This window comes from Oncorhynchus mykiss, chromosome 19 (genome assembly GCF_057628025.1).
Source record: "Oncorhynchus mykiss isolate SJ-2025 chromosome 19, ASM5762802v1, whole genome shotgun sequence".
Lineage (NCBI taxonomy): Eukaryota > Metazoa > Chordata > Actinopteri > Salmoniformes > Salmonidae > Oncorhynchus > Oncorhynchus mykiss.
The window spans coordinates 25,786,393-25,810,632 of record NC_143040.1 but is presented as its reverse complement, the minus strand read 5'-3'; the positions used below and the strand labels follow the sequence as shown (position 1 = coordinate 25,810,632).

Here is a 24,240-nt window from a genome sequence, read left to right as displayed (position 1 = left end):
TTTTCCACCATAATTTGCAAATAAATTCATTAAAAATCCTACAATGTGATTTTATTTTCTCATTTTGTCTGTCATAGTTGAAGTGTACCTATGATGAAAATTACAGGCCTCTCTCATCTTTTTAAGTGGGGGAACTTGCACAATTGGTGGCTGACTAAATGCTTTTTTGCCCCACTGTAATTTATTTTGTTGTCACTCTTTCCAATTCCAACTTTGTCATGCTTGTCAGCACAGGCTCTGAGAATAACAACTTCCTACTGGTCTAGAACAGAGCAAGTCCCGCAAGTCCTGATTGGCACAGTAGATGATGGGGTTCAACTCGCAGTCCAGGTAGAGCATCACCGGCGACAGGTTCTCCGCTAATCAGGTGCAGGGGATAGGTCCAGTCTAACCAGGAGTATCCGCTGTGGTGAGAGGGGTCAGATTGACGAAGGGGACCCAGTATCTACAGGGAAACCGACCCCTACACTGAGAAAGAGATTTCAAGCTTTTATATATATGGGCTCTGCCTCTATCAGCAGATAGAGCTTGTTTGTACTATGACATTTGTAAAAGAGTGCCACCATCAGGCAGGTATATGTAAAGTAAAACACATTCACAGAAGTAAGCTACAGTCAGAACACTGGATAAAAAGAGGATATACGAGTCCTTAGTTTGATCTCCTAACAGTAACTCAGGGAGAGAAGTGTGTGTATGTGAGAGATAGAGAAGTCACGCTCAGAGTTAATAACAATTACCTGTAGGATTTTTACCAGTAGTACAAGACAGTTCCCAATGACCCCCAGCACCATCTCCATGCTCAGAACTGCCACCAGCACTGACCTCTCAACCCTCGTCCACTACTGCTGTACTGTTGGCCCACTCGTTCACTGAGCGATGGAGAAGAGAAAGAACAGTGATTATAACTTAGATATAAATGAATTCAGCCAATTACTGTTGGTTAGTCAAATTATACAATATTGAAAGCCTCACAACGTGTAGAAAAATCGTTGATATTATAGAATAATTCATGTAATTGTAATACAGTAGCGTACTTACTTTTAAGACTGATATTTAGTCCACAACCATGAGGAGATAGAGGGAGTTATGGATGGGAGAGTGAAGATTACACAAAGTGACGTCACCAAAAACACCATCTCCAATTAAAACTATCCTGCTTCATTTACTAGCAAATGCCGTATCAAGCATTGGTGTGTGTGTGTGTGTGTGTGTGTGTGTCTGTGAAATATCACTACTACATACTGAATGGAGCACAATCAATTCAAAACAACAACGATGCATTTAATAATTTCACGTAGCACTGTATTTTAGGATAGAAAATAATATTCTCAAACTTTTGAACTCGCCACATCAAACATGGTGACTTTTTGACGTTCAACACGAGATCTCTGTCATAACGTTCTTTCACTTCCTGCCCACGCCGATTGCGCTTCCTAATTCGTCCGCTGTTCTGGTTTAGAAGGCCAAATAGCGACAGGTCAGTGAGTTTCAAGTTATTTTATCAACTACATCATTATTTGCAATGATTTTAAATATATTTTACAACAATATATATTTTTTACAATAATATATTTTATATTTATACCTACTTTTGGTGCTTGTATGACCGCTGTTTTTACAGCTAAGTGACATAACGTCAGTCATTGGAAAAGTCCTTGAGGATGGTATGGCTAACCAGTTGCTAGCCGGCTCGCTAATACCTATCTAATAAGCATTTGTCATAGTGTATAGCGTTTTGGTATTTAGCTTTTTGTGAGTAAGACATTTTGCTACAATATATTTGCTACAATATATCATGTCACGGGGCCTGGGTCACCTGGGTAGACGGTTGACTTTTGTTTTCGGGGACAACAGTCTTGCTAGAACACTTATATCCTCAACTAGCGAGATAACGTACTGGCTAACCTCTGATGTCAACAGATATTCAGCAGTGTAGTAGCTTCTCTCGCATCGCATGCTGTCATCACAAGGACCAGCTGAGCGCTGACATAAGGGTCATAATGATCATCACACATTAACGATTTTCTTAACAAGCACAAATACGAACCTGTTTAACAAGCACAATTTCGAACCTGTTAGCTATGGAACTTCGTTAGCTATCTACCTATTTCTTGACCAGGCACATCTTTACATCATGTCATGACAAACAAAGTAAGACCAATGCCGGTTTTCTGAATGAATGCAATGTACTGTCTTATCTGGCAATAGATTTCACATTGTCGGTTTGATAGATCATTGACCCTTTACAAAAAAATATTGGCCAATTTATGTGCATAGACCCTGTATTGCACCTGTTCCGTGTCACATGGTTAATAATAACATGTTTCTGTTTCTTTCTCTACCTCTTTCTTCCTGTGGCGTTGGAATTTTCCAGGCATGTCTGCAGCGTTGCGTGTACTATATTCTGTGTCCCGGCCAGGTAAGACCTCACCTGAAGAGGGAGGGATGGAAAGATGGATGGATATTGATGATGTGGTGCACTGCTTTATTGATAGGAAAGTCAAATTGGTCATCAACAGTTCAAATTTAGGCTCTACTCAGTTATTTGGGGTAACAGTGGTTACAGATACCCAAAACACATCTCAACTGTCTATGAAGATACTGATTATAAGTCGCTCTGGATAAGAGTGTCTGCTAAATGTGAAACTGTAAGACGAGTCAATGCTATTATTTGTTAGTTGTCATTGAAGTCTTCTTGCTAATTGTTGACCTCTTGTGGTGAAAACATTTCCCTGGTAGCGCCATTCCATCCTCTGCCTTATGTCATAATTTTACTCCTTTCTTTTTTTTTTCACAGGCACCATTGCGGCTGGACACAATCTTGTGCGTCCAATCAGTCTGTCGGCCCAGAGAGAGGGATTCAGTAAGTACTGCCTCTTCCCCCGGCTCTCAAGGCACGTTAGTTTTGCATCACTGGGTGCCCCGGGTGGGCGGCATTTGCACATTCCATTAGTCCTCAAGGGACATCCCCCACCCATCCGGGGCACCGGGAAATTCAAAACGAGCACACCCAGTGTCTCTCAAATACACCTGACCACTGTATTCCCCACACAGCTGCACTTTATTTGCCTTTGATTAGTATGAATGTTCAGACACGCATTCAACATTAATATCACTCTTTTTCTCTCTACGCCCCTCTCTTTCTCCCTCCCGTCCCTCTCTCTGTAGAGTATGTGAATGCTCAGGATCTGCCCACAGACATGAAGTCCATAACAGACAGAGCCGCTCAGACTCTGCTATGGACGGAGCTCTTCAGAGGTCAGTTTCACTCCTGACTCTTCGTGACACCAACCCCCATGTCTGAAATGGTGCTATATTCCCTATATAGTCCACTACTTTTGACCAGGGCCCATAGGGTGTCATTTCAGACACAGCCACTGAATAACCTGGTCCCACATTTTTTTGTTGGTATTTTGCAAACTCCTATGACAACTTTCATAGGAGTTGACAAGAGGGCACCAAAAGATCAGGGACCAGCCTTGCAATGACTGTTATAAAGGCTACATACTGACAAAGTAGTCTTTACCTGAACTCTGTACTTGTACGGTGCCATTTTGGATGCAGCCGGTGTAGTGTATAACATCACTTCCTGCTCCGCCAGGATTGGGCATGACCATGAGCTACCTGTTCAGAGAGCCGGCCACCATAAACTACCCGTTTGAGAAGGGGCCCCTGTCTCCCCGTTTCCGCGGTGAGCACGCCCTGCGCAGGTACCCCTCTGGAGAGGAACGCTGCATCGCCTGCAAGCTGTGTGAAGCCATCTGCCCCGCCCAGGTACATAGAAACACACCTGTTTTGGCCTGTTGCACCAGTTGGGCGTAAAAACGTGGTCTTAAATGCTAGGTCAGGCGTAGCTACGTCAGACTTTGTGATCAGAATTTCCACCTGTTGCACCAACCTAAAATAAGACTCGTCGTAGCTAAGTCCCGTGTAAGCAATGTGCGTTCATGAGATTTAATGCTTCATAATCAGGGATGCAATCGAGTCACCTTTCGGCACAATTCGGCGTTTTGAAACCAAAATAGATGACCTACGTGATTCGTGTAGAGACGATGAGAAAAGTTTGGTGGGGGTGACTTTGGATCACTACTGGCTGGATCACTACTGGCTGTAAGCGAACGAGTGATGCGCATTTTGGAGCAATACTGTCTGTATCCAGGGCTCAGCGAATCGTTCACGTAACAGAATGCAGCGCAGCACGTGACTGAAGAGAGAAGAGAGAACCAACTTGTCCGTTACAGTATCAGTGCATGCTCTGGAAAGGCAGCTTGCCTGAACGATAACGAAGAGGCAATGTTAGGTGAGAAGCCTGACCACGGAGACGGGGGTGAGAAGGTGATGAAGTGTACAGTCGTGGCCAAAAGTTTTGAGAATGACACATATTAATTTCCACAAAGTTTGCTGCTTCAGTGTCTTTAGATATTTTTGTCAGACGTTACTATGGAATACTGAAGTATAATTACAAGCATTTCATAAGTGTCAAAGGCTTTTATTGACAATTACATGAAGTTGATGCAAAGAGTCAATATTTGCAGTGTTGACACTTCTTTTTTAAGACCTCTGCAATCCGCCCTGGCATGCTGTCAATTAACTTCTGGGCCACATCCTGATGGTAGCCCATTCTTACATAATCAATGCTTGGAGTTTGTCAGAATTTGTGCGTTTTTGTTTGTCCACCTGCCTCTTGAGGATTGACCACAAGTTCTCAATGGGATTAAGGTCTGGGGAGTTTCCTGACCATGGACCCAAAATATCTATGTTTTGTTCCCCAAGCCACTTAGTTATCACTTTTGCCTTATGGCAAGGTGCTCCATCATGCAGGAAAAGGCATTGTTCGTCACCAAACTGTTCCTGGATGGTTGGGAGAAGTTGCTATCAGAGGATGTGTTGGAACCATTCTTTATTCATGGCTGCGTTCTTAGGCAAAATTGTGAGTGAGCCCACTCCCTTGGCTGAGAAGCAACCCCACACATGAATGGTCTCAGGATGCTTTACTGTTGGCATGACACAGGACTGATGGTAGCGCTCACCTTGTCTTCTCCGGACAAGCTTTTTTCCGGATGCCCCAAACAATCGGAAAGGGGATTCATCAGAGAAAATTACTTTACCCCAGTCCTCAGCAGACCAATCCATGTACCTTTTGCAGAATATCAGTCTGTCCCTGATGTTTTTCCTGGAGAGAAGTGGCTTCTTTGCTGCCCTTCTTGACACCAGGCCATCCTCAAAGTCTTCGCCTCACTGTGCGTGCAGATGCACTCTCACCCGCTTGCTGCCATTCCTGAGCAAGCTCTGTACTGGTGGTGCCCCGATCCCGCAGCTGAATCAACTTTAGGAGACGGTCCTGATGCTTGCTGGACTTTCTTAGGCGCCCTGGAGCCTTCTTCACAACAATTGAACAGCTCTCCTTGAAGTTCTTGATGATCCGATAAATGGTTGATTTAGGTGCAATCTTACTGGCAGCAATATCCTTGCCTGTGAAGCACTTTTTGTGCAAAGCAATGATGATGGCACGTGTTTCCTTGCAGGTAACCATGTTTGACAGAGGAAGAACAATGATTCCAAGCACCACCCTCCTTTTGACGCTTCCAGTCTGTTATTCGAACTCAATCAGCATGACAGAGTGATCTCCAGCTTTGTCCTCGTCAACACTCACACCTGTGTTAACGAGATAATCACTAACATGATGTCAGCTGGTCCTTTTGTGGCAGGGCTGAAATGCAGTGGAAATATTTTGGGGGGATTCAGTTCATTTGCAAGACAAAGAGAGACTTTGCAATTCATCTGACCACGCTTCATAACATTCTGGAGTATATGCAAATTGCCATCATACAAACTAAGGCAGCAGACTTTGTGAAAATTAATATTTGTGTCATTCTCAAAACTTTTGGCCACGACTGTACTTCATGATTTGTAACCGAAAAACAACTGTCATTTGGAAAGTTTGAGGTGAGGGAGAAGGTGTGGCTTGTTAAGTATCTTGCTAGCTGGATCAAATTCTTCGTTAGCTAGCCAGAGACATGTTGAGCAAAATTTTCCAACTTCTCTGATCAAATAATTGAGTTTATGGTGTGAAAATTTGCTTGCTAATAAAGTCAGACAGCTATTAACATTAGTAACCTAACCAATTCGCTATAGTATTAACTGGTATACGACTCCTTGCTGTTATAACGTTTTAGTTGCTTACTGGACCCTGGCAATTGTTGATGATTAACTTACAGGAGAGTGAGACCAAATCATGGACGCTGGACAGAGTGGATTTCAGTTGTAACAAAAAGGCAGTTTATTGGTCAAAAGATATCTTGTCCTGCAGTTTAACGTGCACGGACCTGATTCATATAGCTCAGAAGGAGTTAGCTGAAAAAGGGGCTTAGACAAAGGTTACAGCAGTTTTTATACATAGAATAATGTAGGTAGAGTCTTGTCGTGACGCCTTCTGAATGGTCCCGAAGGGTTGGAGGCGGACCTGCTCTAGCCAGAGCAGGAGCCCCATTGGTGCACAGCAGAGTCTTCTGCTCTGGGCACCCGACCAGTAGAGGGGGGATGAAGTCATACTCCTGCTCCTTACTAGACAGCTCATAGACGGCTTACGCCCAGGTGGTGCAACGGGTATGATTTCTTTTTCGGCGTTAAGTGCATTTTACGTCTGAGTAGAGTTACGACCAACTGGAGCAACCATACCCTGTAGTGTTTACACGACTGTACTATTCACATCTGCATATCCCTACCATTCCCAGGGCATTAAAACACCTGCACTTTGCAATGTAAATACATTCATGGCTGCGCAGATCCCTACATATTGCACTCTATAGGCCCTGGTCAAAAGAAGTGCACCATTTACAGAATATGGTGCCATTTGGGACTAATCCTATGTCTGCCCCCCCCCCCCCCCCCTTCCCAATGCATAGGCCATCACCATTGAGGCAGAGCCCCGTTCAGACGGCAGCAGGAGGACAACGCGCTACGACATCGACATGACCAAATGTATTTACTGTGGCTTCTGCCAGGAGGCCTGTCCTGTTGATGCCATCGTGGAGGTGAGCAGAATCTTCTACACCTCTACTGTGGTCGGTGTCCCAAATGGCACCCTATTCCCTACTGAGTGCACTACATTTCACCAAAGAGAGTGCACTATGTAGGTTAAAGAGTGCCCCTCTATCATAGCTTCCTCTGTAGATGTTTGGATGTTCAAATTCCTGTGACTGAGGTTGGCGTGAAGGACCTGTAAAACTATTTGGTGTGGTGTCTCTCCTCCCCCCCCCCCCCCCCCCCTCTCTCTGTCTCTTTCACCTCTCTCTCCCTCAGGGCCCCAACTTTGAGTTTTCCACAGAGACCCATGAGGAGCTGCTCTACAACAAAGAGAAACTGCTCAACAACGGAGACAAGTGGGAGGCCGAGATCGCTGCCAACATACAAGCTGATTACCTCTATCGATAGACAGACAGGCTGGCTGACGAGCGCACACACACCGACAGACTGATCGACCGTGCTCTGTTGATAACTATGAAACACACACAGATGCGGTATGACAAACTGGCACACACATTGTATAGATATCCTTCAGCCTCTTTGACACAGACACACGTCCATCCATACTGTACTGTTGATCCAAATCAGTGTTCACACCCAGACCTGTTTCCAGAGATCCAGACAGCACTGTTTATCTATATTGCATAGATATTGAATGTGACTTGGATGATTGGGACAAAATAAACAGCAGGGAGCCACAGCTCTCCAGAACCAGGTCTGTGTGGACCACTGTCAAAATAAGCTCAGCTCACCTACAGAGAGATGCACCCTCGGTCTCCTGTACCGGCAGCCAGCCCACAGATACCTATCCTGGGGCACATTCAATAGGGATATGTTGTGGAAATTTTCATAAAGAAATTACATCAATAGAGTTGACATGATTCTTTATTCTACTTGTCAATGAGGCATGTTTGTTCTACATACCATATGTCTGAATGTTCCACAACGCTGTGCCCTGCTGAACGCACCCCTGATGTCTATGCTCAACAGTACTGTCTATCTGATTCGAGGTAAGATATTGCCCCAAACCACAGATCTAGGATCAGATCAAATTAACTTGAACCAGTAGGGACAAGGGAAAAAAATCTGACCATGTGTTAGTGGTTAGGGACAACTACCTACTCTGTGTCCCAAATGGTACCTTACCTCAAATATAGTGCACTACCTTTGACCAGGGCCCATAAGACTGGTCAAAAGTAATGCACTATATAAGGAATAGGGTGGCTTTTGAGACGCAGTCCTACTCTGTTTTAAGGGCGGCGTGTTATCATTTTGTCGGAGAGTAATGCACAACCAGTTGGCACATGATACTCGGGCTCTATTATAATTATTATTATTATTATCCTCAAACTAGAGAATATATTAGCCTGCTGCAAACACAAAGTTACATGGGGGTTTGTTGTCATGATAATTGTACAAAGGTTAAGTACTTGTGGACTTGAAATTATGAAGAATAAATATTGTTCTGTCCTAAGTTTTAAAATGGCCTGCAGCGTTGTCTTTTAAAGTCCCATTGAAGTCAAAGGTGTGATTTTCCTGTGTTTTTATATTTTCATACTATGAGGTTAGAAGAGTACTGTGGAATTGATAATGCCCTTTTAGTGTAATAGCTGTTGAAAAGACTGCATGTTACCAGGTGGTAAATTAGTTATACAGTGCATTCGGGAAGTATTCATTCCCTTTGACTTTATCCAGATTTTGTAACGTTACAGCCTTATTCTAAAATTGATCAAAAATGTTTTTCTCAATGACAAAGCGAAAACAGGTTTTTAGAAATGTTTGCGCATTTATAAAAAACAAAAACAAGTACCTTATTTACATAAGTATTCAGACCCCTATGATACTTGAAATTGTGCTCGGGTACATCCTGTTTCCATTCATCAATGTTAACATGTGAGAGGGGGAGGAGGAGTTGGGACTTAACAACCGGTCGTAAATTTAGAGAGAACTTTCTCTTTCTGGCCTGCAGTATTGGGAAAGAAATCCCTTTGTTACAGAGTGTGGCCTGCCTAAAAGGTCTAACGGCCAAAGAAGAACTTTGGAACAATTTTTCTAACATAAAGAATGTGGGAAATGGTCAGTGGGGACTTCAAGAATAAACCTGTCGCATTGTATATTTTGTGATGTCATTAAGGATGTTATATCAAGGTAACTGTAACTCTGAAAGTGTACGTGTCCTATGTATTAAGTTAGCATCTAAATGTTGTAGAAATTATATGATTAAATATGAGAATACTTTTGTGATTTTAGCCTTCTAAATTATAATAGTTTTTTATGAGAACTTGTGCCCAGTCAGTAGCCACGCCCAAGTGAGCTCAGTTCTTTTCAACATGACTGAATGACCTCCAAGGCCAGAGTGCTTAAAAGGACTCGCTAAGAATTAGCATACAGTCCAGAGAACGTGAGGCTGCGGTCCACATGTTGAAATGGTTAGAAACTTTGTGAACCAGACCAAAACATGCCAGGTTGCTGCTGGCGTGTAAAGTGGTCTCGAGCTGAACCCTGAATAATCAATTAGAGACCAAGCAGATGGACGGTATAAACCGGGCGTCACTTGCTTTTTCCTATTTTGTTGCCTTACAACCTGGAATTAAAATGGATTTTGGGGGGTTTGTATAATTTGATTTACACAACATGCTTTCCACTTTGAAGATGCAAAATATTTTTTTCTTGTGAAACAAACAATAAATAAGACAAACTGAAAACGTGCATAACTATATACCCCCCCCCCCCCCCCCCCCCCAAAAAAAAATGAGAGCATCTCCACAGAGAAACTCTGGAACTCTGACAGAGTGATCATCAGATTCCAAGGCCCTTTTCCCCCAATTGCTCAGTTTGGCCAGGATGCCAGCTCTATGAAGAGCCTTGGTGGTTCCAAACTTCTTCCATTCAAGAATGATGGAGGCCACTGTGTTCTTGGGGTCCTTCAATGCTGCAGAAATGTTTTGGTACCCTTCCCTGGGTCCATTGTGCGCTGCCCTATGTGACTCCCAAACATAGCCGGTTGTGATACAGACCAGGATCGAACCAGGGTCGGTAGTGACACCTCCAGCACTGAGATGCAGTGTCTTAGACCGCTGCGCCACTCGGGGGCCCTCATGGCTTTTTTTTTCACTGACTTGCACTGTCAACTGTGGGATCTTATATAGACAGGTATGTGCCTTTAAAAAATTGTGTCCAAATTATTTGAATTTACCACAGGTGGACTCTCAATCAAGTTGTAGAAACATCTCAAGGATGATTAATGGAAACAGGATACACCTAAGCTCAATTTCGAGTGTCATAGCAAAGGGTCTGCATACTTATGTAAATAAGGTATTTCTGTTGTTTATTTTTGATTCAGTTGGAAAAAAACTTTTTCGCTTTGTCATTATGGGGTATTGTGTGTAGATTGATGAGAGAACAATTATTAAATCCATTTTAGAATGAGGCTGTAACCTATCAAAATGTGGAAAAGGGGAAGGGGTCTGAATACATTCCCGAATGCACTGTATATTGTTTGTAGTTACTTCCTGATTTAATAGTGCTATTTAACCGTTATACCTTGATGTTAAGTGATTGTTTCCTCTGTTTGTTCCTAGACAAACCAGCTTTACTCACCTGTGACATTTCTTATAATTTGAAGCCTATAAAAGACCAACAAACCTGTTTCAATAAAAGGTCAAAAGGCTACCCTCTCCTTGTGTTCTTGCAGACATACCCATTGCGTTACCTCCCACCCATCTTACCCACACTTTAAGCTATTTTACCAACCATTACTACTGCAGGCACAATACCACTACTATAACTGATTTCAAAACCATACATATTTTAAAACAATTTAGCAAGCACTTCACATTCTCTTCAGGAAGTGTACTTTTCGGTGATCACTGTCAGCTGAAATAGAACTTACAGTAGCTATCTGTCTAATAAATAAACTATCAGTAGGTCTACATACAAACCAATTCTACATATTTTTGGTACCACAAAAATACTTTTAAAGATGCCCCCATATTTATGTCCCCAAATAATAGCCTAAAACATTTGAATCATTACATCATCATTCAAATAAAATCAAACTTAATTTACACTGAGCGTCGGAAGTTTACATACATTTAGGTTGGAGTCATTAAAACTTGTTTTTCAACCATTCCACAAATTTCTTGTTAATCTTGTTAACAAACTATAGTTTTGGCAAGTCGGTTAGGACATCTACTTTGTGCATGACACAAGTAATTTTTCCAACAATTGTTTACAGACAGATTATTTCACTTATAATTCACTGTATCACAATTCCAGTGGGTCAGAAGTTTACATACACTAAATTGACTGTGCCTTTAAACAGCTTGGACAATTCCAGAAAACGATGTCATGGCTTTAGAAGCTTCTGATAGGCTAACTAACATCATTTGAGTTAATTGGAGGTGTACCTGTAGATGTATTTCAAGCCCTACCTTCAACCTCAGTGCTTCATTGCTTGACATCATGGGAAAATCAAAAGAAATCAGCCAAGACCTCAGAAAAAATTGTCGACCTCCACAAGTTTGGTTCATCCTTGAGAGCAATTTCCAAAAGCCTGAAGGTACCACGTCCATCTGTACGAACCATAGTACGCAAGTATAAACACCATGGGACCACACAGCCGTCATAACGCTCAGGAAGGAGATGCGATCTGTCTCTCAGAGATGAATGTACTTTGGTGCGAAAGTGCAAATCAATCGCAGAACAACAGCAAAGGACCTTGTGAAGATGCTTGAGGAAACAGGTACAAAAGTATCTGTATCCACAGTAAAATTAGTCCTATAATCGACATAACTTGAAAGGCCGCTCAGCAAGGAAGAAGCCACTGCTCCAAAAGCGCCATAAAAAAGCCAGACTACGGTTTGCAACTGCATATGGGGACAAAGATCGTACTTTTTGGAGAAATGTCCTCTGGTCTGATGTAACAAAAATAGAACTGTTTGGCCATAATGACCATCGTTATGTTTGGAGAAGGGGGAGGCTTGCAAGCCAAAGAACACCATCCCAACCGTGAAGCATGGGGGTGGCAGCATCATGTTGTGGGGGTGCTTTGCTGCAGGAGGGACTGGTGCACTTCACAAAATAGATGGCATCATGAGGATGGAAAATTATGTGGATATATTGAAGCAACATCTCAACACATCAGTCAGGAAGTTAAAGCTTGGTCATAAATGGGTCTTCCAAATGGACAATGAGCCCAAGAATACTTCCAAAGTTGTGACAAAATGGCTTAAGCACAGAAAACAGGGGAGGAACTGGGGGAAGAAAGGTGACTTCTGTATTGTTGGAAATGGTGCCAGAGCTACAATGAGGGAGTTCAGTTCTTGTGCCCGACAGGATACAGCCAGACCCAGAAGATGGTATCCCGGAGAGGGTCTCATGGGGGAGACCTATTCTTTTCTTTTGAACTATTATTTAAATAAACACCTTTGAAACGGAGCTAATCCTACTCTGTCCGTGTCTGATCTGTGTAAACGTCTAGACCACAACCCCTGGTCTGCCACAAGGGACAAAGTTAAATCCCATTTCAACAGCTCAGACACGAGACGTATGTGCCAGGGTCTATAGACAATCACGGATTATAAAATTGAATCTGCCACATCGCAGACACCGTCTTGCTTCCGGACAGACTGAACACCTTCTTTGCTCACTTTGAGGATAAATCAAATCAAATCAAATTTATTTATATAGCCCTTCGTACATCAGCTGATATCTCAAAGTGCTGTACAGAAACCCAGCCTAATACCCCAAACAGCAAGCAATGCAGGTGTAGAAGCACGGTGGCTAGGAAAAACTCCCTAGAAAGGCCAAAACCTAGGAAGAAACCTAGAGAGGAACCAGGCTATGTGGGGTGGCCAGTCCTCTTCTGGATGTGCCGGGTGGAGATTATAACAGAACATGGCCAAGATGTTCAAATGTTCATAAATGACCAGCATGGTCGAATAATAATAAGGCAGAACAGTTTAAACTGGAGCAGCAGCACGATCAGGTGGACTGGGGACAGCAAGGAGTCATCATGTCAGGTATTCCTGGGGCATGGTCCTAGGGCTCAGGTCAGTTGAAACTGGAGCAGCAGCACGGCCAGGTGGACTGGGGACAGCAAGGAGTCATCATGTCAGGTAGTCCTGGGGCATGGTCCTAGGGCTCAGGTCCTCCGAGAGAGAGAAAGAGGGCCAAACAGGAAGGATATAACCCCACCCACTTTGCCAAAGCACAGCCCCCACACCACTAGAGGGATATCTTCAACCACCAACTTACCATCCTGAGACAAGGCTGAGTATAGCCCACAAAGACCTCCGCCACGGCACAACCCAAGGGGGGGGGGGCAACCCAGACAGGATGACCACATAAGTGAATCAACCCACTCAGGTGACGCACCCCCTCCAGGGACGGCATGAGAGAGCCCCAGTAAGCCAGTGACTCAGCCCCTGTAATAGGGTTAGAGGCAGAGAATCCCAGTGGAAAGAGGGGAACCGGCCAGGCAGAGACAGCAAGGGCGGTTCGTTGCTCCAGAGCCTTTCCGTTCACCTTCCCACTCCTGGGCCAGACTACACTCAATCATATGACCCACTGAAGAGATGGAAGGTTGAGACAGAGTTTGCGTCTCTGACATGGGTAGGCAGACCGCCTATAAACATAGATTAGGAATCATTACTAATGTCTCCGTATCTTGCATTACTTATCTCAAATGTATACACTGTACTCTATACTATTCTACTGTATTTTAGTCACTTTAATTGTGTGTAAATATTGCATCACCCATCTCATATGTATATACTGTATTCTATACTATGACACTATCTTAGTCCAATGCCGCTCTGACATATGTATATATTCTTAATCCATTCCTTACTTAGATGTACGTGTATTTTGGGTATATGTTGTGAAACTGTGAGATATTACTGGTTAGATATTACTGCACTGTCAGAGCTAGAAGCACAAGCATTTCGCTATACCCGCAATAACATCTGTTTAACACGTGTATGTGACCAATACATTTTATTTGAACTTTAGCTAGCTGGCTAACATTAGCTAGGTTACGGGTTAAGTTTAGGAGAGAGGTTAAAGGTTCAGGGGAAGGGTTAGCTAGTATGCTAAGTAGTTGCAAAGTAGCAAAAAAGTAAGTGATTGATAAAATGGTGATGAGATTCAAACGCGCATATTTTGGTTACTAGACGTTCGCATTATGTGCCTACCTATCCACCCCGACCAACCGCCCTCCTATCATATTTGCCTTAAGTAACTTTCTGTCTTATGTGACCATGCCAAACGTAACATATCATACTAATGAGTGTCCTGGGTGTATGTTTACAATGCCAGCCTAGTCTGAGACCGGGCTGTTTTTTCTTGATAACCTTGATAATCTGCTGATTTCATGATGCCTTGCACATGTTCATGGTCCCCAGTACCAGAGGCAGCAAACCAACCCCACAGCATTATCGAAACTCTCCCATGTTTGATTGTAGGGAGGAATGCTGTAGGAATGCTGCATTTGGTGATATGTTACTGTAGTCATACTTGAGATATCGTTTTTCAATGGGAGAAGTTTAAAAAAACAATTTTTTGAAGTGAGCCATCAAAACAACTTCATGGCTACCGACGTGAATGCTACGGGGCGGTAATCATTTAGGCAGATCACCATCGCTTCCTTGGGCACAGGGACTATGGTGGTGTGCTTGAAACAAGGAAGAGGTTGAAAATGTCAGTGAAGACACTTGTCAGTTGGTCCGGGCATGCTTTGAGTACACGTCCTGGTAATCTGTCTGGCCCCGCTGCTGTGTGAATGTTGACCTGTTTAAAGGTCATTCTCACGTCGGCTACCGAGAGCGTTATCACACAGTTGTCCAGAACAGCTGGTGCTTATGTGTTGCTTGCCTCGAAGCAAGCATAAAGGGCAGGCTGCGTATGGTGAGCTGTAGAAGCTGAGCTGGGGCCTGGTAGGGCTGAGCTGCGGTCAGGTAGGGCTGGGCCGGATACTGGTAGAGCTGGGGCCTGGGCTCCAGCCTGGTATGGATGGGCCGGAGGCTAATGGGGTTGAGCTGATTGCTGAGCTGGGGCCTTGGCTGGAGCCTGTTTTGGCTGGGCAAGAGGCTGGTAGGGCTGAGCTGGGGCCTTGGCTGGAGCCTGTTTTGGCTGGGCAAGAGGCCGGAAGGGTTGAGCTGGGGCCTGGTTTCGCTGGGCCAGGGGCTGGTAGGGCTGAGTTGGGGCCTGGTATGGCTGGGCCAGGGGTTGGTAGAGCTGAGCTGGGCCTGGTATGGCTGGGCCAGGGGCTGGTAGGGCTGAGTTGGGGCCTGGTTTGGCTGGGCCAGGGGCTGGTAGGGCTGAGTTGGGGCCTGGTATGGCTGGGCCAGGGGCTGGTAGGGCTGAGTTGGGGCCTGGTTTGGCTGGGCCAGGGGCTGGTAGGGCTGAGCTGGGGCCTGGGCTGGAACCTGGTGATGGTAACTGGCTGCCTGGAGAGTGTAAGAGTCCTGGGGGTAGGGTTGGCCACTCTGGTAGGGGCTGGTTTGACCAATTGGTTGGCCTAGATTGGAGCCTGGATAGCCTGGGTTGAACCATCAATTAACCAAGTTTTGAGATGCAAGAGCAAGCTTCATGTAATTGTAACCTTATTTGGAGCATAAAGCTAGAAAGTCATGTGTGACTTGAAGGTCCAATGCAGCCATTTTATCTCATTATCAAATCATTAACTACCTTACTGTGATTATTTTCTATTAAAATGACAAAAAAAGAAATAGCTTCTTAGCAAATAGCAATTTCTCAAGTAATCATTTTTCTAACACCGTCTGAGAGTGTTCTGAGTGGGGAGGGGAAAATGGAAAATGACCTGTTGTTGGCGGAGAGCCTTGTAACTCTCTTTCTAATTGGTCTATGAACTGGTCCTGTATGGCTCAGTTGGTAGAGCATGGTGCTCACACTATCAGGGTAGTGGGTTCAAATCCTGGAGTCTTCCCCACATAAAATGTATGCACGCGTGAATGTATGTTGCTTTGATTAAAGTGTCTGCTAACAGATGTATAAAATATAGAACTCATTTAATACATGGTGATGTCACCAGGCAGAGGACTTTCAGGCGATATTTTCTAACAGCTCTTACACTAAAAGGGCGTTAGCCACAATTTAACAGTATTATTCCAACCTCATAGTGTGGAAGTATATATAAAATAAAGTGTTTGAGCGCACTGGGCCTTTAAAAGAAGATGCCGCAGGCCATTTGAAAACATGATTTATTCAACATCGAGTCCACGAGTATGTAACCTTTGTACATTTCTCATGAAAAAAAAAAAACCTTGAACTTTGTTTGCAGAAGGCTAATATATCTACTAGAGTTTGAGGATAATATTAATAATAATGATAATAGTTCTAATAGAGCAACACACACGTGCCTGAGTCTATCATGTGCCAACTGGTTGTGTAAAGTTTTCTAACAAAATGACAACACTCTGCCCTTAAAACACAAAGAGTAGGACTGCGTCCCAAAAGCCACCCTATTCCTTATATAGGGCATTACTTTTTACCAGAGTCTTATGGGCCCTGGTCAAAAGTAGTGCACTATGTAGGAGGTAAGGTACCATTTGGAACACAATGTATGTAGAAGAAGAAGAGTCAGCCAGCCTGTCTGTCTATCGATAGAGATAATCAGCTTGTATGTTGGCAAAGATCTCGGCCTCCCACTTGTCAAGCAGTTCCCCTTTGTTGTGGGTTTCTGTAGAAAACAAAAAGATAACTAAGTTAGATGTCAGTGCTCGACTATCTGTAGGCATATTTAGTGAGGAAACTGTGGCACTTTTACACTCTCTATTCTATAGGCATTTTGAGTCTTCTATCAAAATGCCCGATAATGCTTGTAGGAGATGTCACGGCGACGTTGGTCAGCTAAGCTTATGTGCAGAAACACGTCATGGAGTCTAATGGTCGTCTTGCGCCGAACTGTGCATGTGCAGGCCGTCAAATCAAAGTCCCTCCTTCGATATGAAGTTGTTTTGACAAATGAAAACATTAGTTTGTCACAAGGTTGGAGTAATAACATGTTCAACTACTGAAGACAATGGCTCCAATCTAAGTTGTGCCTTTTAGATTGAGAAAATGAAAAACGAAGGAATCATTTTTCACTTCTCTCATTGGCTTCTCAAATGGCAAACCCTGGCCTGGTCTGCTTTTGTCTGTTTCACAAGCATTCTCAGAAGTCTCATGATGTTGTGACTCTGGGTTTAGAAACTCGGTGCTAGTATAGTTTTCTCAGCCGACACTATCGGCCTCTACGAGTAAACATTAGCCATGTTAAGAAATGCATCATAGACCAGCGCTCTTACATGAGACATGTTGAAATATTAGAGTAACTCCAGATAAAGTGTGGTCCAGCCAACCCCGCTGGCCACAATCTGCAAACCTCCAAAATGACCTGCACAATAACAAAGGTAATGCGTGCGTCTCTTTCAGGTGCTCACAAGCTACATTTCACAACGAACTCGTTACATTGTACAATACAAAAGTATCTCCTCGTCGTAACAAGAGCTGCGTTTCCATCAACTTGTCCAGTGAATTTGTTGACATTTAGAACGTTTACATAGGAAATAAATTTGACAATTGCCTGCTGCGATGTGTTTCCATTTAACAGTCTTGTCTCGATTTAAACAACTGGACATAATGACATCACAACAAAACAATTAAAATAAACTACAGTGTCGAATAAAAATGAAGTTGTTGAAGTGTTTGCCATTTAGGCAAATTGTGCATAAATAAATTGGCGACAGCCTGCATGTCCTCCCTCCTGCAGTACCTTCAGAAATTATTCACGCCCCTTGACTTTTGCCAAATTTGGTTGTGGTACAGCCTGAACATAAAATCGATTAAATTGAGATTTTGTGTTTGGCTAACTCTTGGCAAATTCTTCTGTATACCAACCCTATCTTGTCACAACTCAACTGATTGGCTCAAACGCATTACAAAGGAAAGAAATTCCACAAATGAACTTTTAACAAGGCACACCCGTTAATTGAAATGCATTCCAGGTGACTACCTCATGAAGCTGGTTGAGAGAATGCCAAGAATGCCAATTATAAAATATATTTGGTTCCTACATGATTCCATATGTGTTATTTCATAGTTTTGACGTCTTCACTATTATTCTACAATGTAGAAAATAGTACAAATAAAGAAAAACCCTTGAATAAGTAGGTGTGTCCAAACTTTTGACTGGTACTGTACATACAGTGCACTCAGAAAGTATTCAGACCCCTTGACTTTTCCACATTTTGTTACGTTACAGCCTTATTCTAAAATGGATTAACTATTTTTTTTCTCAATAATCTACACACAACGCCCCATAATGACAAAGCAAAAACATGTTTTTAGAAATGTTTGCACAAAAAAAAGCTGAAATATCACATTTACATAAGTATTCAGACCCTTTAACTCAGTACTTTGTTGAAGCACCTTTGGAGTCTTCTTGGGTATGATGCAACAAGCTTGAAGTACCTGTATTTGGAGAGTTTCTCCCATTCTTCTCTGCAGATCCAATTTGGCTCACTCTTCAGCTGCAAACTGCTCCTAAATCTTCAATGTTTGATGGTTGCCTTTGACCAACTGCTGTTTTCAGATCTCATCGTAAGTTTTCGATGGGACACAAATCTGGACTCATTGGTGGTCACTCCAGTCCAGTGTTTCTTATTGAACCATTCCTGGGTGCTTTTTTTATGTTCTTGGGTTCGTTGTCTTGCTGGATACCCACGACCTTCGACGGAGACCTAGTTTTTGGACACCGGGTTGAACACTCCACTCCAAAACCCCTTGATAATCTGCTGATTTCATGATGCCTTGCACATGTTCAAGGCCCCCAGTGCCAGAGGCAGTAAACCAACCCCACAGCATTATCGAAACTCTCCCATATTTGATTTTAGGGAGGAATGTTGTAGGAATGCTTAATTTGGTGATACATTACTGTAGATATTGTTTTCCAATGGGACAAGCAAAACAAATAACTGGAGATTTTTTGTTGTTGAAAAGTGCAAGGGGGACAACTGTAGCCAGGGATTGCACATACTGTCTAGACAAACCCAGAGGGGTTGCAACTTTTTATGTGTAAGAGATTGAGACAGCAGAAAAGAGGAAATACATCTGAGATTAGGATGGAGATTAAGAGGTATGGAATAGGTATATAAGGAAGCAGAGCTGAGTGAAAGAGAGCATCTGAAGCAAGGAGAAGCAAGAATAGAGGAAAAAGACGACATTTACATACACCAAGGTAAAACCCAAATATTTGATTCTGTAATGAGAAAATGCACCTCTCTCTCATTTGTCTCTGAGTGTGCCGGGGTCTGGTCGTGTGCCCCCACAGATCGGAACTCCCAGTTTCATTTAAAAAACACATATAATAACATTGATCTTTTCACAACAGCTGAAGAGAAGTGAAGATCCCATGATGAAGGTCCTACCCATTCTGGCCGTGATGCTACTCGGGACGTCTGCCATGGTGCTCAATGGTCTAAACTCCACCGGTACAGTAGCCTTCCCTCATCATCTCAACACCACAGTGACTGATGTAGATTCTCTCAGTAGAAGATGTATTTTCAAGGCCGGTTACTCTGACCCGAGAATAAGCCTAATCCTGGACTGAAAAGCACACTCAAATTAGAATAGCCATGTGAAGTTCTGTGTCTGCCCACATAAGAAAATATATGCTATAGTATACATGTAAATACTATAGTATTCACTGCAGCGTGAATACTATAGGGGTCTAAGACAGACCTCGATTCTGCTCTTTTCTATAACCTGTAGGGAACACAATATTTGGTATATACTTGGCATGCAGGTTTCTCACTTATGGGTGGAAAAATTGAATTGCAATATGGGTGAGGGAAATGGGCAGGTTATATGCAAATAAGATAGTATAGTATTTACTATAGTTTTAAAAAAGTGTCGTGTTTTGCGGAAAATACTGTACTATTTACAACAGTGTTTTTTTGTGTGGATAAAACTGTAGTATTTACTATAGAATTCTACAACATTCTATAGTAAGTACTACACATGCTTGAGAGATACAACAGTGTGTAGTGTAGTGTTCCACAGTTTACTATGGAATTCTATGGTAAGTACTGTAAGATTCTATAGTAAACTGTAGTTTTTTTTTCATGTGGGTGGGAAACCAGCCCTGTGAGTATATGGACGGAGCCTCTCTCTCATATCCGTCCTTTTAATCTCTCCCTTGTTCTCCCCTTGTCCTTTTAGAACCGAGGCAAGTCTCTGGGAAGGTCAAGGACTTTCCTCAATGTCCTGGCCATTCTACCTGGTATAAACTGGGGCACAAATGTGTTAAGCACTTCAGGGAGGAATTGGACTTTCAATCTGCTGAGGTAAATTCAGACTTCTCTAAGGTTTTAGTCTACAGACCCATGTTCTCTCAGTTACTTGACCTTTATTTAGGCAAGAGAGTCCCATTGAGACCAATGTCTCTTTTCGTTAAAGGTAGACATACCGTAGTGAACCTCTGTATCTCTGCATGATACGCAAAATTACCACCATAACTAACTCTCAAAGCCGCATGCTGTACTCTAGTTCAGGTTATCCACTCCATTGTCTTTACCCGTGTCCAGTGTTGTGCATTAGTGTCTAACTCTAAATGGATTTTGATGATGACAACTCTCTCTTTCGTTTTCTCATTCATTCATTCTCACCCACACAGGGTTTCTGCCACTCTCAAAAGGACAAATCTCATCTGATATCAATCCACTCCAGCCAGGAGAACAAGGATGTGGACGTTTTTGCTCAGACGTTCAGCAGAGATTCCCCTCGCATCTGGCTTGGCGGTTTTACAGTATCTGACCCCCTTCAGGTGGCGGTTTTAGACTAAAAAGGGGCAGTTTCCCGGACACAGATTGACCTGGACTAAAAATGATTATTGATGGAGTTTCTTTATTGAGTCTGCTTTTTAGTCCAGTACTAGGCTTAATCTGTATCCAGGAAACCACCCCAGAGATTCACCATTCAATTTGATCATCATTATAAAAACCAGGTGGACAACAGTGTTCATGCCCCCCAACGCCTTCTGTCATTATGCTTTGTCTCTTTGTCTGTCTGTCTGTCTGTCTGTCTGTCTGTCTGTCTGTCTGTCTGTCTGTCTGTCTGTCTGTCTGTCTGTCTGTCTGTCTGTCTGTCTGTCTCTGTCTGTCTGTCTGCCTGCCTGTCTGTCTGTCTGTCTGTCTGTCTGTCTGTCTGTCTGTCTGTCTGTCTGTCTGTCTGTCTGTCTGTCTGTCTGTCTGTCTGTCTGTCTGTCTGTCTGTCTGTCTGTCTGTCTGTCTGTCTGTCTCGGTCGGTCTGTCTCTCTCTGTATCGCTCTCTCTTTCTCTCTCTCTCACAGCCTCACCGCTACCTCTGGACTGATGGGTCCCCCATGAACTACTATTCCTGGCTTCAGAACCCCAGGCAGCCATCCGGTGACGGACAGTGCATGGAAATGAACTGGCAGCGTAAGCAAGAGAAGTCAGGGATAATGGGAGGGGAGGGAGAGAGTGATGGAGGGAAGGCAGGCGGAGAGGGAGGGAGTATTTTTTTAAATTTAACTAGGCAAGTCTGTTAAGAACAAATTCTTATTTAAAATGACAGCCTACCCTGGCTAAACCCTAACCAGGACGACGCTGGGCCAATTGTTCACCGCCCTATGGGACTCCCAATCACAGCTGGTTGTGATACAGCCTGGAATTGGACCAGTGCCTGTAGTGACACCTCTAGCACTGAGATGCAGTACCTTAGACCGCTGCGCCACCCGGGAGTAGGGGGCAAGGGAAAGAGGGGACATGACAGAGCGACTTACAGGAGCAATTAGGGTTAATTGCCTTAATCAAGGGCACATCGACAGATTTCTCACCTAGTCAGCTCTGGGATTTGAACCTATGCTCTTAACCGCTAAGCTACCAGCTACACCAAATTCAGTATGCTGATGTATTCAGAATTGTGTTAACTATTGTGGAAAAGGGAGTGGGATGTTTTTGATTTGAAGTATGACAAATCTCATAGCTTTGTGTTATATAGATCAGTGGCCATGTGGTTAGAGTGACTGTCCTGAGTTTGAGTCATACCAAAAAGCGGACAGATTCCTCATTGCTTGGCACTCAGCATTAAAGTGAGGTTTTGAGGGTAAGGCCCTGCGATAGACTAGTGTCAAGGCATTGTACTTGTATTAAATGATACGTCAAAAGCCTCATGCTACAGAAACAGTAGATAGGCTCATCTCGTTCTGTCTTGGACAAGGCTGCTTAGCTACTAATGTAGCTCAAAACTCTCTAAAAGGGATTTAATAATGGATAAAACTAACTTTTTCATTTTATCTCTCCATCTCTATTTATCTAGGCAAAGGGGACTGGAATGATAAGCCATGCAGCCAAACCAATTACTTTCTGTGTGCCTTCATACCTGGTGAAAGAGAGGAAACGAAAGGAGGAGAAGAAGAGGGGATGGTGGAAAAAGGGAGTGGGAGGTTTATCCTTTAAAGTAGATGACAGATGAGCAGTATAGCAGTATATACTACCTGTCAGATACGCTTTGCATTACAGCTTTCTCCGACATCACGACCCCAGGACCCTGTAAATTGTTAGAGAAAACCCACTGCTCAAAGACAAAGCCTTTGTCAGCTAAAAGTTCTCACCGTCACAGTCAGTTTCAGTCCGCCCAAAGATTTAATGAAACAACTGATTGTATTAGAAACTTCTAAACACATTGCATTTGAAAATTCTATCTAGGCCTATTGTCAGAAAACAGTAAAACAGTTATTTTCTTTAGGAATGTAGTGGAGTAAAAGTATGTTGTCAAAAATAGAAATAGTAAAGTAATGTACAGATTCCCCAGAAAACGACATAAGTCGGACTTTACACCACTGCAGTTGAGAATTCTATCTAGGCCTATTGTCAGAAAACAGTAAAACAGTTATTTTCTTTAGGAATGTAGTGGAGTAAAAGTATGTTGTCAAAAATAGAAATAGTAAAGTAATGTACAGATTCCCCAGAAAACGACATAAGTCGGACTTTACACCACTGCATTTGAGAATCCTATCTAGGCCTATTGTCAGAAAACAGTGTAACCCAATCTATTTTCAGGGGGAATTGTGTTGATAAAATGCTGCTTCACTTGTTTGTACTATGAAACACTGCGCATTGCTTGACTAGCAAATAAAAAAAGAATACAAAAATCTCTTCATTAATCAATAATCGTTGCATGACTTTCTTTTGTTGACCTGACCTTAATTAGCAACCAGATGGGGACAAGGGGTCAATACATAACAGTACAGCCTCATCTTATTTATAGATGGACAACCCACTGGGTGGACTTGACAGATTTAGAATTTAGCCTACTACCTTTCCATTCGGTGCCCTGTTTGAGTAGTGTGCCCAAAACAGAGAGCATGCGTGATATTTACTTTGCGTGTGTTTTTATGCATGCTATTGATCAGAGAGAGAGATTAATCTAAACTTCAGCGCCACAGGTAACTTCCACAAAGCTGTGAACGAGCTGAGAGACAAGGCAAGAAGGGCCTTCTATGCTATCAAAAGGAACATCACATTCGACATACCTATTAGGATCTGGCTAAAAATACTTGAATCAGTTATAGAACCCATTCCCCTTTATGGTTGTGAGGTTTGTGGTCCGCTCACCAACCAAGAATTCACAAAATGGGACAAACACCAAATTGAGACTCTGGAAGCAATTCCCAAACCTTCCATTACAAAGCCATCACCTACAGAGAGATGAACCTGGAGAAGAGTCCCCTAAGCAAGCTGGTCCTGGGGCTCTGTTCACAAACACAAACAGAACCCACAGAGACCCAGGACAGCAACACAATTAGACCCAACCAAATCATGAGAAAACAAGAAAGTATTACTTGACACATTGGAAGTAATTATTAAAAAACAGAGCAAACTAGAATGCTAATTGGCCCTGAACAGAGAGTACACAGTGGCAGAATACCTGACCACTGTGACTGACCTAAACTTAAGGACTATGCCTTGCTATTGAGAAAGATCACCATAGCCTGTTTTCTCTTGAGAGCCAGGTCTGCTTATGTGCAACACTGCCCACAAAACCTTCTGACAAATATACAGTACGACAATATTAGAGACACATATTTCCCTTAAATTACACAGATCCACAAAGAATTTGAAAACAAACCCCATTTTGGGTGAAATATCATTGTGCCATCACAGCAGCAAGACTGTGACCTAATTGCCA

The 24,240-nt window shown here is 43.0% G+C and overlaps 2 protein-coding genes across 2 annotated transcripts; both read left to right on the top strand.

Annotated features, from left to right (window-relative positions):
* Positions 1–1,233: 1,233 nt before the first annotated feature.
* LOC110497443 (NADH dehydrogenase [ubiquinone] iron-sulfur protein 8, mitochondrial) lies at positions 1,234–8,509 on the top strand. The gene is made up of 7 exons (XM_021573547.3): positions 1,234–1,477; positions 2,375–2,419; positions 2,798–2,863; positions 3,169–3,258; positions 3,602–3,774; positions 6,906–7,034; positions 7,303–8,509. Exons 2-7 carry the CDS (start codon positions 2,377–2,379, stop codon positions 7,432–7,434), a joined length of 633 nt encoding a protein of 210 aa, XP_021429222.1. The 5' UTR covers positions 1,234–1,477; positions 2,375–2,376; the 3' UTR covers positions 7,435–8,509.
* Positions 8,510–19,053: 10,544 nt separating this feature from the next.
* Positions 19,054–23,222, top strand: LOC110497442 (C-type lectin lectoxin-Thr1). Its single transcript, XM_021573546.3, has 6 exons — positions 19,054–19,267; positions 19,421–19,520; positions 20,251–20,375; positions 20,705–20,854; positions 21,380–21,488; positions 22,369–23,222. The coding sequence occupies exons 2-6, from the start codon at positions 19,442–19,444 to the stop codon at positions 22,506–22,508; spliced, it is 603 nt and encodes a 200-aa protein (XP_021429221.1). The 5' UTR covers positions 19,054–19,267; positions 19,421–19,441; the 3' UTR covers positions 22,509–23,222.
* The last annotated feature ends 1,018 nt before the right edge of the window (positions 23,223–24,240 follow it).

Coding starts and splice junctions, on each gene's coding strand:
- LOC110497443 (XM_021573547.3), top strand. CDS start 2,377: ATGTCTGCAGCGTTGCGTGTACTATATTCTGTGTCCCGGCCAG. Junction 2,864..3,168: donor GGCCCAGAGAGAGGGATTCA/GTAAGTACTGCC, acceptor CTCTCTCTGTAG/AGTATGTGAATGCTCAGGAT. Junction 3,775..6,905: donor AAGCCATCTGCCCCGCCCAG/GTACATAGAAAC, acceptor CCCAATGCATAG/GCCATCACCATTGAGGCAGA.
- LOC110497442 (XM_021573546.3), top strand. CDS start 19,442: ATGATGAAGGTCCTACCCATTCTGGCCGTGATGCTACTCGGGACGTCT. Junction 20,855..21,379: donor CAGTATCTGACCCCCTTCAG/GTGGCGGTTTTA, acceptor TCTCTCTCACAG/CCTCACCGCTACCTCTGGAC. Junction 21,489..22,368: donor CATGGAAATGAACTGGCAGC/GTAAGCAAGAGA, acceptor CTATTTATCTAG/GCAAAGGGGACTGGAATGAT.